This window comes from Diuraphis noxia, unplaced genomic scaffold (genome assembly GCF_037042655.1).
Source record: "Diuraphis noxia isolate RWA-SAM2 unplaced genomic scaffold, SU_Dnox_SAM2 contig0001, whole genome shotgun sequence".
Taxonomy (NCBI): domain Eukaryota; kingdom Metazoa; phylum Arthropoda; class Insecta; order Hemiptera; family Aphididae; genus Diuraphis; species Diuraphis noxia.
The window spans coordinates 41,428,331-41,443,504 of NW_028301711.1; the positions used below are offsets into that span (position 1 = coordinate 41,428,331).

The 15,174-nt window shown below is 25.5% G+C and overlaps 2 protein-coding genes across 4 annotated transcripts; one reads left to right on the forward strand and one right to left on the reverse strand.

The window, feature by feature from the left end:
* Nucleotides 1–1,627: 1,627 nt before the first annotated feature.
* Nucleotides 1,628–12,367, forward strand: waw (Translation factor waclaw). 3 transcript variants are annotated; one of them, XM_015507978.2, is made up of 10 exons: nt 1,628–2,082; nt 2,611–2,965; nt 3,032–3,300; nt 3,356–3,595; nt 3,658–3,785; nt 3,848–3,985; nt 4,058–4,272; nt 6,801–6,929; nt 6,996–7,079; nt 12,135–12,367. In XM_015507978.2, exons 1-10 carry the CDS (start codon nt 1,796–1,798, stop codon nt 12,267–12,269), a joined length of 1,980 nt encoding a protein of 659 aa, XP_015363464.2. In that variant the 5' UTR covers nt 1,628–1,795; the 3' UTR covers nt 12,270–12,367. The 3 variants fall into 3 exon arrangements, with proteins under 3 accessions (XP_015363464.2, XP_089074613.1, XP_089074617.1); XM_089218487.1 differs by having other exon boundaries at nt 3,032–3,209; nt 3,361–3,595; XM_089218491.1 differs by lacking the exons at nt 6,996–7,079; nt 12,135–12,367 and having other exon boundaries at nt 4,058–4,312.
* LOC149060695 (zinc finger BED domain-containing protein 4-like) lies at nt 8,516–9,513 on the reverse strand. Its single transcript, XM_089218508.1, has 2 exons — nt 9,103–9,513; nt 8,516–8,956 (listed from the first exon to the last, which is right to left on the reverse strand). Exons 1-2 carry the CDS (start codon nt 9,511–9,513, stop codon nt 8,765–8,767), a joined length of 603 nt encoding a protein of 200 aa, XP_089074634.1. The 3' UTR covers nt 8,516–8,764.
* Nucleotides 12,368–15,174: the final 2,807 nt, after the last annotated feature.

Sequence of the window (15,174 nt, forward strand, 5' to 3'; positions counted from 1 at the left end):
ATAAAATTACACTACTTTTATAAAGTTCATAAAAATAGTATTAACAATTTATAGTCATAATTGTAAAGTATGTTTTTAGACTTTTAGGCATTTTAATTTTGGTGCTAAAAGATTTTTTTTTAATATCTTAGTTTTAAACATTTAATCACTTTTCTCAAAAATATAAATTTTGAGTTATGACAATCTTGAGATCCAGAGATGAGTATTATTATATCTATACAGCACTCGTTTTTAAGTACCTAACCGATTTTAAAAGCATTTACTTAACTCGGTTATGCCAACACGTCATGTGGCGTTTAACTTTTTTAATATTAGGTAATTACAAGGTGCAAGGTAGGTACTATACATATATATATTGATATATTATTTAATAATGTAATATGTATCATTTAGAGTTCTAACGTAACGTTTTATTTGTATAATCACAGACAAGTCATAACATAGAATACAAAGTTAAGTGTAAATATCTACACTCGAACTTGGAAACGAAATAAATTATTGCTTAACTGATTGTTTTACTGTTTTCGTTGATTCCAGTGTCTAATTTTGATTTATATTTTAATTATTTTCTATAAATGTTGATATTTATCAACATTGAAATTCTAAGAATTTTTCGAAAGCGTTGAGAAAAACAAAAAAAATAATTCTTGGAATAATGGTAATTTTGCCACTAAATTAATGTTTGACAAAATTAGTTTTATTTTTTTAACTTAAAAAATAATAACAACCGAAGACTTTAAATTTTCTTAAAATATGTATTTATACCTATATACATTTTCCGTTTGTTATGGTGGAATACTCAAAATATTTTGACTCTTTTTTTTTTTTTTGAACTGTTTATAGCCATGGTATTTTTCAAATTTTATAGATTTTTTTTCAAATTATTGTTGATATAAAATTTTCCTTTGGTAGCGTAGGAATTTAACGCAAGGTTTCTTGTAAGCTTGTTTGATCGGTAGCTGTTTAACAATTTCGATAAAATTCTGAAGAATTTTAAAATGTATAGATTCCTTATAAGTTTTCTACCATAAACAAAAAAAAAAAAATTATAAGTAATTAACGCTATATATAGTTTAATACAATAAAAGCGTATACAAATATATATTAAAACGTAAATCAAAAATATTTATCATTGACGTTCTAGGCATATACGTTTTTCTATACAATTTTTTTTTTTTATTTATAAATAAATGTATTTACAATCTGTAATATAATAAAACAATAAATAAATTTGAGATTTTTACAAGGTTTGGAATCTTGAGTTGAGGCAGCGTCCATTGACATTACTTCAAACTGTTTTTTATTTTTTATTTGGCGAAGTAAATCACGAGGCCAATTTCGTTTTTGTCGACGAGGAGGGTTATCCGGTAGAGACTTTTTCTATACAACTACAACTGAGAACTGAACTACTTTAACGTATTTACTTTGACACCTAGTCACCAAATTTTTGGCATCGGGATAGTCGAAATGGACCCAGTCACTCATAGAAAAGAGAGCAGTCGCTAGATCTTCTCTTTCATTCGGACCGGCAATTTATCGCCTTATCAAAAAGTGATAAGCGGCAAATGGTTTAGGCGGGAGGCGGCCGCGTACGACAGCTATCGCCTATTATCACAATATTCACAATCATGTCGGTGAATGTTGATGCATGATTTTCAAAATGTTTAGTTAATAACTATAATATTACTCACATTAACAATGACTTACTATTGTAATTAGTTACTCACACACTTAAGTATTATTAACTTGTGAGGGTTTGTTCTCCCATGTCGTGTCTCAATTCGTTTTTAGTAAAATGAAAGTGATATTTAAAGTGTGGCGATCATATTATTATGGATCGAGCATTTTAAACGAATACAAAAGTAGTTCATCGTTTGTATTCACAAGTTATCGACGTTATTCAGAAAACAATGAAGGAAAAACAGAAGTGCCACTCAAGTATCAGAATATACCAAGCGATAACATTCGCAACTTTAGCATCATAGCCCATGTAGATCACGGCAAGAGCACTTTGGCTGATCGGCTATTAGAATTTACAAATACCATCTGCATCGAGGAAGGCAAAGCACAAGTGTTGGATAGGTAAAAATAATTTTAATTTATGAAATTGTTTAAATTTAACTTTATATTGAAGATGACGTGAATGGTGAATGTAGTATAGGTACCTATTATTTATTATATTCGAGGGGAAAAATTATTAAAATTATTTTTCTCTACAGATGCATACTTTTTCTTTTAACTTGTGATTTATTTGAGTTGTATTAACTATAGCCAGATTTTTACAACTTAAAAATAATTTAATATTATTGCTTAAAATACCTTTTTCTATTAAATGCTTAGTTAATTATCACTGATTATTTTCTTGAGCTTATAAATAATAAAAATACAATGAATGAAAATTATGTTGGTATAATAACACAAAAGAAAATAAGTAATATTTTTTGTACAAACATTAACTTAATAATTTATGTGTATGATTCTTAATTGAGCCAAGATTCTTAGAATTAATGTATTATAAATTATATGAATATATGAATAAAACTTTAAATCAATTTATCTTCATAAAATGTTGAAAGAAAATATAATCTATTTTTTGTTTATTCTTTCCAGGTTACAAGTAGAAAAAGAAAGAGGTATAACAGTGAAAGCTCAAACAGCTTCATTATTTTATAAAAGCAGAGTAGATGACCAATTATACCTGTTAAACTTAATCGATACTCCAGGCCATGTCGATTTTTCCAATGAAGTATCTAGATCGTTATCAGCATGTCAAGGCGTCATACTTTTAGTGGATGCTAACCAAGGTGTTCAAGCTCAGACTGTGGCTAATTTTTACTTGGCCTTTTGCCAAAATCTTATTATTGTGCCTGTTTTAAATAAAGTCGATTTAAAAAATGCCAACCCAGAGAGAGTAGAAGAACAACTGCATGTTTTGTTTGACATTGAGCCAGAAACTGTTTTAAGGGTACTTATAGTATATGCTAATAAATTATTATAACATAATTATTTTTTGATTACAAATTGTATGTAGATATCAGCCAAGCAAGGGACTGGGGTAGAAGATTTACTAGAATCTATTGTCACGCGATTACCACCTCCAGTTGCTAATCGTCAAGCACCATTCAAAGCTTTGATTTTTGATAGTTGGTTTGATAAATACCGTGGGGCTGTAGTACTAATTTATGTTCAAGATGGATGTGTTAAAGAAGGTGATATAATAACTACTGTGTACTCTCAAACAACATATACTGTAAAAAACGTTGGAATACTACGGCCAACAGAATTTAATACGGGAACATTGTATGAGTATAAATTTCATAAAATATGTTTTAAATTAACATTTCAAAATTTATAGAGTAGGTGGTCAAGTTGGATTTCTTACATGTAACATAAGATCAGCAAAAGAAGCCCATATTGGAGATACTATACATTTGAAAGATGAACCAGTTGAACCATTTCCTGGGTTTAAACCTGCTCAACCTATGGTTTTTGCTGGGTTATTCCCTATGGATCAATCATTACACATGGAAATGAAAAGTGCTTTAGAACGATTAACACTCAATGATTCGGCTGTTAGTATTACAACTGAGTCAAGGTATAAAATTTCTAACAATAAATAGTTATTTTACTTTTACATAAAATATTTATTTATACCAGTCCAGCACTAGGTCTTGGTTGGAGATTAGGTTTCCTTGGTCTGCTGCATTTAGATGTATTTAATCAGAGATTGGAACAGGAATATAATGCTCAAGCTATTATGACAGCACCTAGTGTAACATATAAAGGTTTGTATTTATCCAAACTTTTGAAATTATTGTTTACTTTTATAATACATAAAATGTTTTAGCTAAAGTGACATCAAAAAAATTAATTGAAAAATATGGCAGTGATGAATTTTGTTTTTCTAACCCGATGGATTTCCCTGATCCAACCTTCACTGTAGCACTTTATGAACCGTTTATTCTTGGCACTATCATAACTCCTGGTAAAAATAAACTATTAAATAAATTAATTCATAATGTTAAATGTTTGATTAATGATACAATTAAATCAATAGATGAATATTTGGGAGGTGTCATGTCATTATGCATGGAGAAAAGAGGTGTACAAAAATCATCAACTAATATTGACAATACCAGAATAATGATACAGTGCTATTTCCCATTAAATGAAATTGTTATAGACTTTCATGATACACTTAAATCAATTACATCAGGTTTTGGAAGTTTTAGTTATGAAGATCACGGATATGAATCTTCAAATTTAGTAAAAGTATAAATAAACAACACATATAATATTACATATTTGAATTGTAAATAATATTCTTAATACATGAGCATATTATATTCAGTGTTACAAAAGTATTTAGGATAATATTAAATACCATCTATCAACAAGTATTTGAGTATATTTTAAATACTATTTTACTGTATTGGATGATTTTTTTTTTTAATTCCCTTTATACGCAATTTAAAATATTTTGAATTGTTTTTAAAATAAATAATCACCATCATAATTTTATCTTTTTGTATGATATGATAATGATAATACAAATGAACAATTTTTTTCAAATTCGATAATCATTTATATTATGATACAATGGATATAATAATGTATAATAATTTAATAATTTAAATGTATCTTAAATATAAAACTTCCATCAGTTAAAATTATTCATCTTCATAATTGCTTAAATATATTAATATATATATACAGTGTGATTCTTTTATCAAACAACACTCATTATTTAAAATAGTATTGACTTTTTTCAAAATTGTAGATTTACACTCTTCTTGAATTGTTTATTTTTTTTATATTTTTCACCCTTATATTTATTAGATAAACCACTATCAACTTTTGATTTTTAAATGGTAACCTATACTTAAAATTTCATAAATTAATAAAGCTATTTTTTTTTATTAACTATTACGTAAGAATTTCGAATTTAGCGCTAGTAGTGTATGAGTTATAGATATTTAAAGTTTAGATTGGCAGAGTGGAGTGGTACGGGGTTACCCCGCAAAATGTTTGTCCACTACTCCGCTTGTCTAAACTTAAAATACTTATAACTCATAAACTACTCGTCCTAAATTCGATTTTTATGTATCTACATTTTTAGAAAAATATTCTGCTTTGGAATATGAAATTAAAAAACTATGTTACCGTTCAAAATAGTAAAAAACTTAAAAAATAATAATGATAAAAAATATAATTTTTTAATAAAAGCATTGGTTTTTTAACAACTTGAAACTATGTAAAAAAATATTTTGAAAAAAGTCAATACTTTTTTAAATAATGAGTGTTGTTTGATAAAAGAATCACCGTGTAAATACATATATATATCATTTTTGATGAAAACTGATTTTACCACATATAAAGAAACAAGTTAATATTTTATTAATACATTTTTAAAGCTTTATCTTTTTATGCAGTGCAAGATGGTTCCTAACTTTTATATAATCTATAGTCAATGAGTTTTACTGGAAAAAGTATAGTAACTATATTGTAAAAGTGAAAACTCATTAGTGATATAATATTTTCATTGTAAAACTTAATAATTGATAACACTTCATTATTTAAATAGTAAATAAAATAATAAATAATAAGATATTATAACACAAACAAATATCCATAAGTACTATAAACCTACAACCTATTATTTTGTTAACACGTTGACTGCCATGCGGCCACGGGCGTCCATAAAATAATATTTAGGTATTGATAATTTTTAGACCGCCGGCTGCCGCACCATATCATTCGTAGGAGGCCATACAGCCGCGGGCTACCGTAAATTAATTTGGATTTATAGATTTATATTATTAACTTTTCCGTGGCGCTACAATAATGATCTTGAAATATGCTGTGGCGTAGTGGGAATAATTGCAATTTTTTTAATGCAATAAACATAAGTTTAATATTTTTTTTTTGTATTTTTAATTTTTTTTTCAAATTCAATAGTATATAATATACACAAATACAAATTTATAATGACACTGAAAAATGTCTTTGGCGTACCCATGATAAATATTTTTGAGGCCGCTGGCGGCTGCATGGCAGTCAACGTGTTAATAATTTAAAATCATCTATCAATACTCGCAAACAAAACTTTATTGATATTTAAAATAAAAAAAAAATTAATTTAAGTAAATATTATTCTGAATTGATTAAAAAAATAGTATTTAAAATTTGTCTCAAACACTAGTAATTTTTAATTATACTTAACACTTTCACATATACGCGTCTAAAAAGTTTATTTCATAAGGCTAGCCATGCATTTACATGTCAGTAACATATTACAATGTAAATGGCATATGTTTGTATCTGCCAATTTTAAACGGTTTTATTTCAATAAACTTTGAGATGTACACAGGCTGTAGACAATAAATTCTAAATTTAAATCTATAATTAGTTTGAGTGATAATTATTTTTAGATATTGATAATCGGTTATGACAGCCTTCCCATAACAATGTATATTAGATATATTACACATATTTCTACTGATATTTAATCATTTACAAATTTATAACCACTAATGTACCATTTGTAACACACTTCATCATGCAATATGTCTACTTTGCAATTAGTTTAATTTAATTTGTTTCATTTTGCATTATCCACAATACTCGTCATGGTATGAACAATGCGGCATCATGGTGTAACTGCCGAAATCACGGGCAAGTTGAAAGTGTTAAATATAGTACTTAAAGTATTTAATGAATACAATACTGAAAATATTCAATGCTTTTTAATTCCACTTCTATTACTTTTTACATTTATATAATTATATATTTTTTTTTAGTTGAATATTTTGCTTAATGGAAATGTTGTTGAAGAACTGGGCACCATAGTTCATACAAGTAAAGCAGTAAGTCTTGGGCGTAAAATGGTATTGAAATTAGTGGACATGATTCCAAGACAAATGTTTCAGGTAATATTTCAGTTACTAATTTATCAATCATAAAATCATAACTAACTGAAAACTGAAATAATACAGATTGCAATTCAAGCTTCAGTTAAAGGAAAAATAATTGCAAGAGAAACATTAAAAGCTTATCGTAAAGATGTAACTTCAAAACTTGTAAGTATGCAATTATATTTGTACTTTGACAATTATTTTAATAGAAATAATAAGCTATATAGTAGTTATTATGTATAAAGACTGATGATTCAATTTATTTTTTTTATTTATTCAATATGTTAATTTATCTAAGAATAATTAAATTACATAAGAATTCATATTTAACAATTTAACATTTGAAATATTGATATTAAATATCGGTTTTGGTTAAATGCACACAATTATAACAATATTCTAGAGGTGGGTCGAACTGAAAAATATGGTCTCGAACCGAACCTTATAGTATGTCGAACCGAACTTTTCAAATTATTATTATTTATTATTCAAATTTTAATATAATTGAAGTCTATTATCGGTTATAAGTTATAACATTTTAGTTTAGAATTATAGTATTATACATTTATTTTTATTCTCATCTCTTTTGTGTAGAGTAAAAACTGTTTGGTAGGTACCAATTGTTTTAAAAATTAAAAAACGCTTGCCAAGTTAGGGATCGGCATGTAAACTTTCTTGATTTTTAATTTTTAGATATGTATTTACTGATATCAAACGCAGTATAACAATTTGAATCCAGAAAAATGTTGGTGTGAACAGCCCCACAAAATATAATTTTATTTTCATCTAGTGAGATAGATCTCCAAAACCGGACAGCGGATTTCGTTGTTTGAAGTCTTGTTAGATTCACATTGGTTAGGAGAAGTGCAGTGACGATTTTCAGAACTTAATCTTTAATAGTTAATTCTCTACAGAACATTAAAAAAAATTATTATTATTGTTATTGGACGTATTTTCAATTTTGATGTTTTTCAGCTTTACAGCTTTGTAGTGAATTAACGATTGGAGATAAAGTTCTGAAAATCTTCACTGCACTTCTCCTAGCTAATGTAAATCTAACAAGACTCTGAACAACAAAATCCGTTCTCCAGTTTTGGAAATCTACCTCGCTAAATAAAAACCTAGTTAAAAATAACTCTTTTTTTATCTGTGAAAAATTTAATAATTTTTTTAATAAAAATTTAATTTCACATTTAGTATCTACTCGATAATCCCTTTTTAATGAGTTATCAACTAACTTTCTAGCTATCATAGTTTAGGTGAAAAGTTAAAAAATAGAAATTTTGGGACTGTTCACGCCAACGTTTTTATTGATTCAAGTGGTTACACCGCTTGGGTGTGCTATCAAATCTCTCTCATTAATATTTTATATTAAAGCTAGCTAAATTAGTAATTACCCATCTACCCATCATTACTGAGTTACATTTTTATTATTTTCCAATTTAATACAAATTTTTGAAGTTTTAAAAATTCAGACTTTTTTCATTTCAATTACCATACTTACTTGATTAAAAATCAAGAAAGTAAAATTTAATAAAATGATTTCAGATTTTTATTTTATAAACCTTACAAATTATGCAAATTTAAAAGATCTAATATATTATTCATAACTCGTATTCTTTAATTTATATTTTATAGGTAATATCAAACATAAATTTAACTTTCACAGGGTTTAAATGGTTTAATTAATAATAAATAATATGATATTAATTATTAAATAGTAAATACTAAATACTAAATTGTTAAACAAGCAATTATAAAATAAATGTAAATTAATAATTAACAATTATTAAACAATATTATAAATTATTGTGTAAAAATACAAGATATTCCACTAAAAATGGAGACAGTCATGTTCTTCTTGAAGATACTGTTAAACCACTTCCAGAAAACAGTCTTTCACTGCAAACCGATGTACCTGGTATACCCAAAAATTTGAAAATCACTGGTAGCAAATGAGGAAATGTTTGATAATTTTCTTCCCACCACTGTAATGGATCTGCTGTTGGTTCAATGTTCTTTAGCTTTAAGTAATTTTCTATCTAACAAATTAAAAAAATAGTAAAAATATTAGAGTAAGAACTAACAACAGTTAATAAACAATAATAATTAATAATTATTTATCAATTTTTTTTTTATGTATTTTATTGTAATTATACTATTATTAATAGAAATTTAAATATCATACTTCAATTGTTACTTCATTTATTGAAGTTACTGTAGTAGATTCTTTTGATACTGAACGCTGATGAAGTATGTCCCAAAGTGAATAGTTTGAATTTTCAAGTTTTTTAGTTAATAATTCATCTGAAGTGCTTGGTTGTGATAATATCACATCATTGTATCTATATTTTTCTGCTTCTGATATAATGTATGACTTTGCTTGTAATAGCTCATACTCATTTAACATAATTCCTTTAAATCTTGGATCTACCAACATAGCTATAATGAAGATTTTATTTTCTTTATATACATCAAATTGTAAACGACACATGGATCTTAATAAATTTTCTGCGAAGCATGTTCCAGGATTTTGTGTCGTACTTGTCAAAAATAAATTTAATTTAGCGTCAATTGTATAAATGATTGGTAGTACCATAGATAATGTAAGTGTATCTTCTCAACTGAGTTCTTTCGTTGCTTCAAATACCGGCTTGAGAAGAATAACATAACCTTCGATCATATTCCAATCTCTAGCAAACAATAACTGTCTTTTTTTAATTTTAGGTAAGTCAATTAAAATGGCATCTTTCTGCTCTAACATTCTTTGTAGCATCAAATATATACTATTCCATCGAGTGTTGACCATTTGAATAAGTTTATGTGGTGCTAAATTTAACCTTTTTTGTGTTTCTGCTAATCGTTCAGATGCGATATTGCTATGATTGTAATGCGTTACAATTGCTTTACATCGCTTCAACAGGTCAGTCATGTTACTTTTTTTTACAGCATCATCAATTGCCAACTGAAGAGTATGTGCTGTACATGAAATGTGTTCAAAGTTACTTCCATTGTGACTAAGGGCACTGGATATATTTCTAGCATTATCAGTAACAAAAAAAATGGATATATTTGAGTCACTATTTTCAATTTCAATATTCCATTCTGCAATCATATTTTTAATTTTATTATTTATGGCATTACCTGTATGCTCTCCTGGAAAGTAGGAACAACCAAGAGTTTTATTCTTGAGTCTAAATTTGTTCGTTAGGTAATGGCAAGTTAGAGAAATGTAAGACTGTTGCGTTTAACTTGACCAAAGGTCAAATGTAAAAGAAATTGATTTTATATTTTCTAAATCCCTTTTAATTTCAGTCATTAACAATTTTTTTTTGTTCGCATACAACTCTGGTATTAGTTTTTGAGATAGTAACTTACGACTTGGTAAAACATATCTATCCTCAGCAGCAGCTATCACCCTCTTAAATCCATAATCTTCTACAATTGAAATAGGTTGGTAATCCAAAGCAATCATTTCCACAATTCTTTCTGTAATCAACTTTGCTTTCTTATTACTAGCTGAAAATTTTTCAGATTTTGACATTGATTTCATGATATCTTGTTGTTGAGATGTATCTTTATTCTTTCTTTTTTTGTTATTTATTTCATTAGTATGTAATTCATTCTGATAATCTTGAAATTTTGTAGGATGTTGAGTTTTTAAATGCCTTGTCATTGTAGTTGTAGTTGAGTTTGGTGTTTTTAAATTTTTGTAACAAAAATTACATTTGGATTGATCTTCAGATATTTTCTTAAAATAACTGTAAATTTGTCTTTTTTTTTCAATAGTTTGTTCAGTTTGCGGTTCAGATATTTCTCTTGGTTCATCTTCATCTTCCACAATACTGTTAATTCAGAATTATTTGTCTGAATATATTTCAACATTGACCCACTTGCCATTCTAATACATAAAGCAAATATATAAGTAATTGGGAATTACTAATTACTTATTAATAAATAATAGGTACAAACTACAAACGCAAGAAAATTGACCAGACAACAGCAGGGTTAAGAACATCCAAACCAGTTAATAATATTATATAAGAAATAAGATAAAAATTATAATAAATTACTAATTAATAATTAGAGATACATATTTGAATTTGAAAGCAACAATATAAATCATTGAATTCAAAAAAACTATTGTGACTTGTGAGTGAAGTTAATTTAATATTGACCAACATTTTTTCAAAATATTATTCCAGTCCCCAGATGTATATTTATTATTTATACATGTATTATAATGATAATTATTGTGTATTTGTATATTTATAATATAACTTTAAATAAGCAAACACACAAAAAAAATTATTAATTAATAAAACCATATAAATAAAAATGTAATTAATTAATAATAATAATAATTCATACAAAATAGTAAAATACAAATCATAATTATTAATTACCTATTAACAGTATTAACTATTAACCACCGAACCAAAATCTTTTTTGTATACTTATTTAATATTTATTATAATTGGGTATTTACTTTATTTTTTATTACTATTTAGTATTACAAAAAAAAAAATATATATATAAATTTTTAATAATTTATATATTTTTTTTTTTTTTTCTAATACTTTAGTAATAAATAATTCAATAGCACAAGAAATAAATAATAATCAATGCCCGGACAATATCGTAGTTTTAATTTTACATTTGTAATATTTAAAATTTAAATACAAAGTATATAATATAGAATATTGTATATACCTACTATAATATAGTATATTATAATTATTATAGTATATAACTATATAGACTATAGATAATAGGAAAACTAAAAATAAAATGAACATCGGAAACATTTTTAGTTCGAAACGTTTGACATATTAGAATTTTTACTGTTCGTACATTTTTTGAGTTCGAACTATTTTAATTACTATTTTTACTTCCGAACTTTTTTGTTCGAGTTCGGTTCTGTTCGGTTTTTTTAAAACTGGGTTCGACTTTCGAACTCGAACCGAACACCTAAAGTTTGGTTCGATTTTTCGAATTTCGAACAGTTCGACCCACCTCTACAATATTCTAATACAATAATATTAAATTTTCTATTTAATTATATAATATTATATTTCTAAGCAAACTTATTTTTGTAAGTATTCTAAATTTTTAATCAAATTTATATTGTTACCTAATATAAACACGGTTTTTGATATTATTTATATTAATAAGTAATGATATTAAATACTTATAATAATTTGTTGATTTATTTTATAGTGTGGAAAACGTGGTGGTGATATAACAAGAAAAATGAAACTTTTAAAACAACAATCGGATGCTAAAAAAAAAATGAAAATGGTTGGAAACATTGAAATTCCCCGAGACACATTCATTAATGTTCTGAAACGTTGACAAAACAGTCAATGCAATATTCTATAAACTGTCATTTTTTTTTAAATTGTTATGATTGTCAGTTACAAATAGTAGTAAATACATTTTGTGTTAACAAATCTATTTGTATTTTGATTATTTAATTTTTAGCAGTATTAACACAATATTGGTTTCAAAAAGTGTACTTTCCTTTCACTGCAATTTTTTGATTACTTTTCCAGATTTAAATGTCTGATGTGTCATTTAAAAAACAGCTGTGTATGAACTTACTTCTGTTAAAACTTAAAAGCAATGTGATTTTCGTTTTTGATTATTTAAAATTGTTAATAATTCTATTTTCATATTAATATTTTACATGCTTAGGGCTATTATAATAGATGTCCTGAATTTTTATATATTAAGATATTTTAAAATATTTGAGTTAAATGTTTACTGATATATTTCTCTCTCTCTCTCTCTCTTGTACCTAACCTTTTAGCATTTAATTTTATAAAAATAGTTAAATACTAAAAATTGACAAAAGTGTGCTTATAACTAAGTACAGATTAATAACTGTAGATTTTCATCCCATTTCCATTTTCCTTTAATTGTTAATCATGAGTAATGACAGTTATAATTTAACAAATAACTCAATGACATACAAATTTAAACATTAATAATTTTAAACATCATGTGAAAATACGCTTAAGTTATAACAGCTAAAATAGTATATGGAAAAAAACAAAATGATAATATAATAATATAAATAATAAATAAATATAATTTTAGTATAATCACAGAATATAATATCTAATATTTTAGCTGTAGTGTTATCAATATTTTTTTATATGATCGGCATATTCCCCAATTTCAACCATATATCTTAAGAGATTAACTTTCCAGACTTGTCTGATTATATTGTTGAGTTATTTTTAATTTTTGAAAACAATAGTGTATTTACAGGCATTGTTTTTATAATATACTTAGGTATATATTATATATATATATAGATAGATTTATAGATTTTATATATTATGAAATCCATGCTACAGGGATTTTTGAAACTAAAATTCATGTCATAACTTAAATTATTTATTATTATGCTCACTTGTATAGATTTTTCTAGATAAAAATATATCTCTTATATTTTTTTTTTTTTGAAACACTCAATATATGATTGTAATATATTAATATATTAATAATATATAATAATTATTACCATTATATTATAAAACCAATGTTAAAAATTGGAAAAAAAATATCTTTGTGATAAATTTGACAAAATAAATATCATATAGAATATAGATAAATAGTAATATAATATTTGATAGTACTGTATATTATATCCTGTGATTATCTATGAAAAGGGTTAGGTAGTTAGGTTATAACATCAGTAACTCGTATAAGGTTTATAGTGATTATTCTAATCCCTGATTATATTATAATTATGGTTTTTTTTTTCAGGATTCACTGAAATACATAAAAATTAAATGTGTATATTTACTAATACATAAATACAATAGTATATAAAGTATTATATTAATTATGTACAGTTAAAAATTATGTATTCGTTTAGTATGTGACTTACTGTGTGAAAATCGAATTTGGTATGTTACTTATCAAGACAATTATCTATATTATGTATGGGTACAGATCTTGTACAAGGCAAGATTATTTTTTCTAATTTATAAGTTTTACCCTAAAAATGTATTGCTGGACATTTTTTAAATAAAATTATTTTATGACATTATTATAATAGGTATTCATTATTCAAACATATTTTTTATTTTACTTAATACCAGTAAATGTAAGCCTGTATTATTTAATATTTGTCATATTATTATTAATTCATTATAATAAGATATAATGATTTTATGACTTTAAATTTGACTATAAATATTAAATAAATATCCAATATAGTAGGTCACATACTTAAACGAATATCAAAAGTTATAATAATTTGTATATATGATTGAATATTTTTGTACTGTTGTCTATAAGCTCTTAACGATCCAAATAAAAGTATTTTTCGTGAGCACAGTACAACAGCACTATATGAACTTACTAGGTACACGAACCAGTGCAGCAACACGCCTATGCAACCAAGGCAGTTCATTGGGATATTATCAAAAAAATATTATTTATTTTTTACGTGGTATTAATAATTAATATATCATGCTTGTTTAGTAATTTTTTTTATTTAAAACAATATTGTAATAAGTTGATTCAAAATGCTACTGTAGGTATGATAATATTTTTTACTTATCCAGTACCTACCTAAAATTACAGCGAAGAGATATTTTACAACATCATACATAAAAAAAAAAACAATTTTAGTTTCTGAACGTGTTAAATTCGACTTTCAGATAACTATATCTTTAATTTCAACTATGGACTAACTCCAGAAATAAATATAAAAATAATTATTCAAGATTTGGCTAGTCTGACAACTAGGAAAATGAAATTTGTTTGATATCCAAGGTACTATAGATATTGTATGTGACGTACCTATGTTTATTGAACGAAATGTATTAAATACCTACTTTTCAAGGTGTCAGTATAGTTTATAATATTCACTATAATTAAATATAAAATATATAATATCACTATTATTATTCACAATTATTAAAGCTTATTATATACCTACCTAGTCAGTAGTCACCTAAATATTTTATTAAATTATGTAATAGATACATTATACATAACTCCCTAGATATGATTCTTGTTTTGGATGTTTGTTAAGATTATTAGTCTTTTATAATAAATCCAATTAGATTGAGTCTCGAACTAAGTGTGAGTGTCTTTTTTTATTTGGTTCTTAATTTACAAATTCCTCTCTTTTTTCTAACCAGTCGAAATTTAACTAAGGTAGGCTGGATACTTTAGTGGCTAAATTACTAAATTAGGTAAGTATCTTTTGGCGGGGAGTGAAAAATTTTTGGTTGCG

Bases quoted from the DNA above. Each gene is read 5' to 3' on its own strand.
- waw (XM_015507978.2), top strand. From the start codon at position 1,796: ATGAAAGTGATATTTAAAGTGTGGCGATCATATTATTATGGATCGAGC. The intron at 3,301-3,355 runs GTATGAGTATAA...CAAAATTTATAG, and splicing joins GAATTTAATACGGGAACATT to AGTAGGTGGTCAAGTTGGAT. The intron at 6,930-6,995 runs GTAATATTTCAG...GAAATAATACAG, and splicing joins TTCCAAGACAAATGTTTCAG to ATTGCAATTCAAGCTTCAGT.
- LOC149060695 (XM_089218508.1), bottom strand. From the start codon at position 9,513: ATGGTACTACCAATCATTTATACAATTGACGCTAAATTAAATTTATTT. The intron at 8,957-9,102 runs GTATGATATTTA...TTAATTTGTTAG, and splicing joins TAAATGAAGTAACAATTGAA to ATAGAAAATTACTTAAAGCT.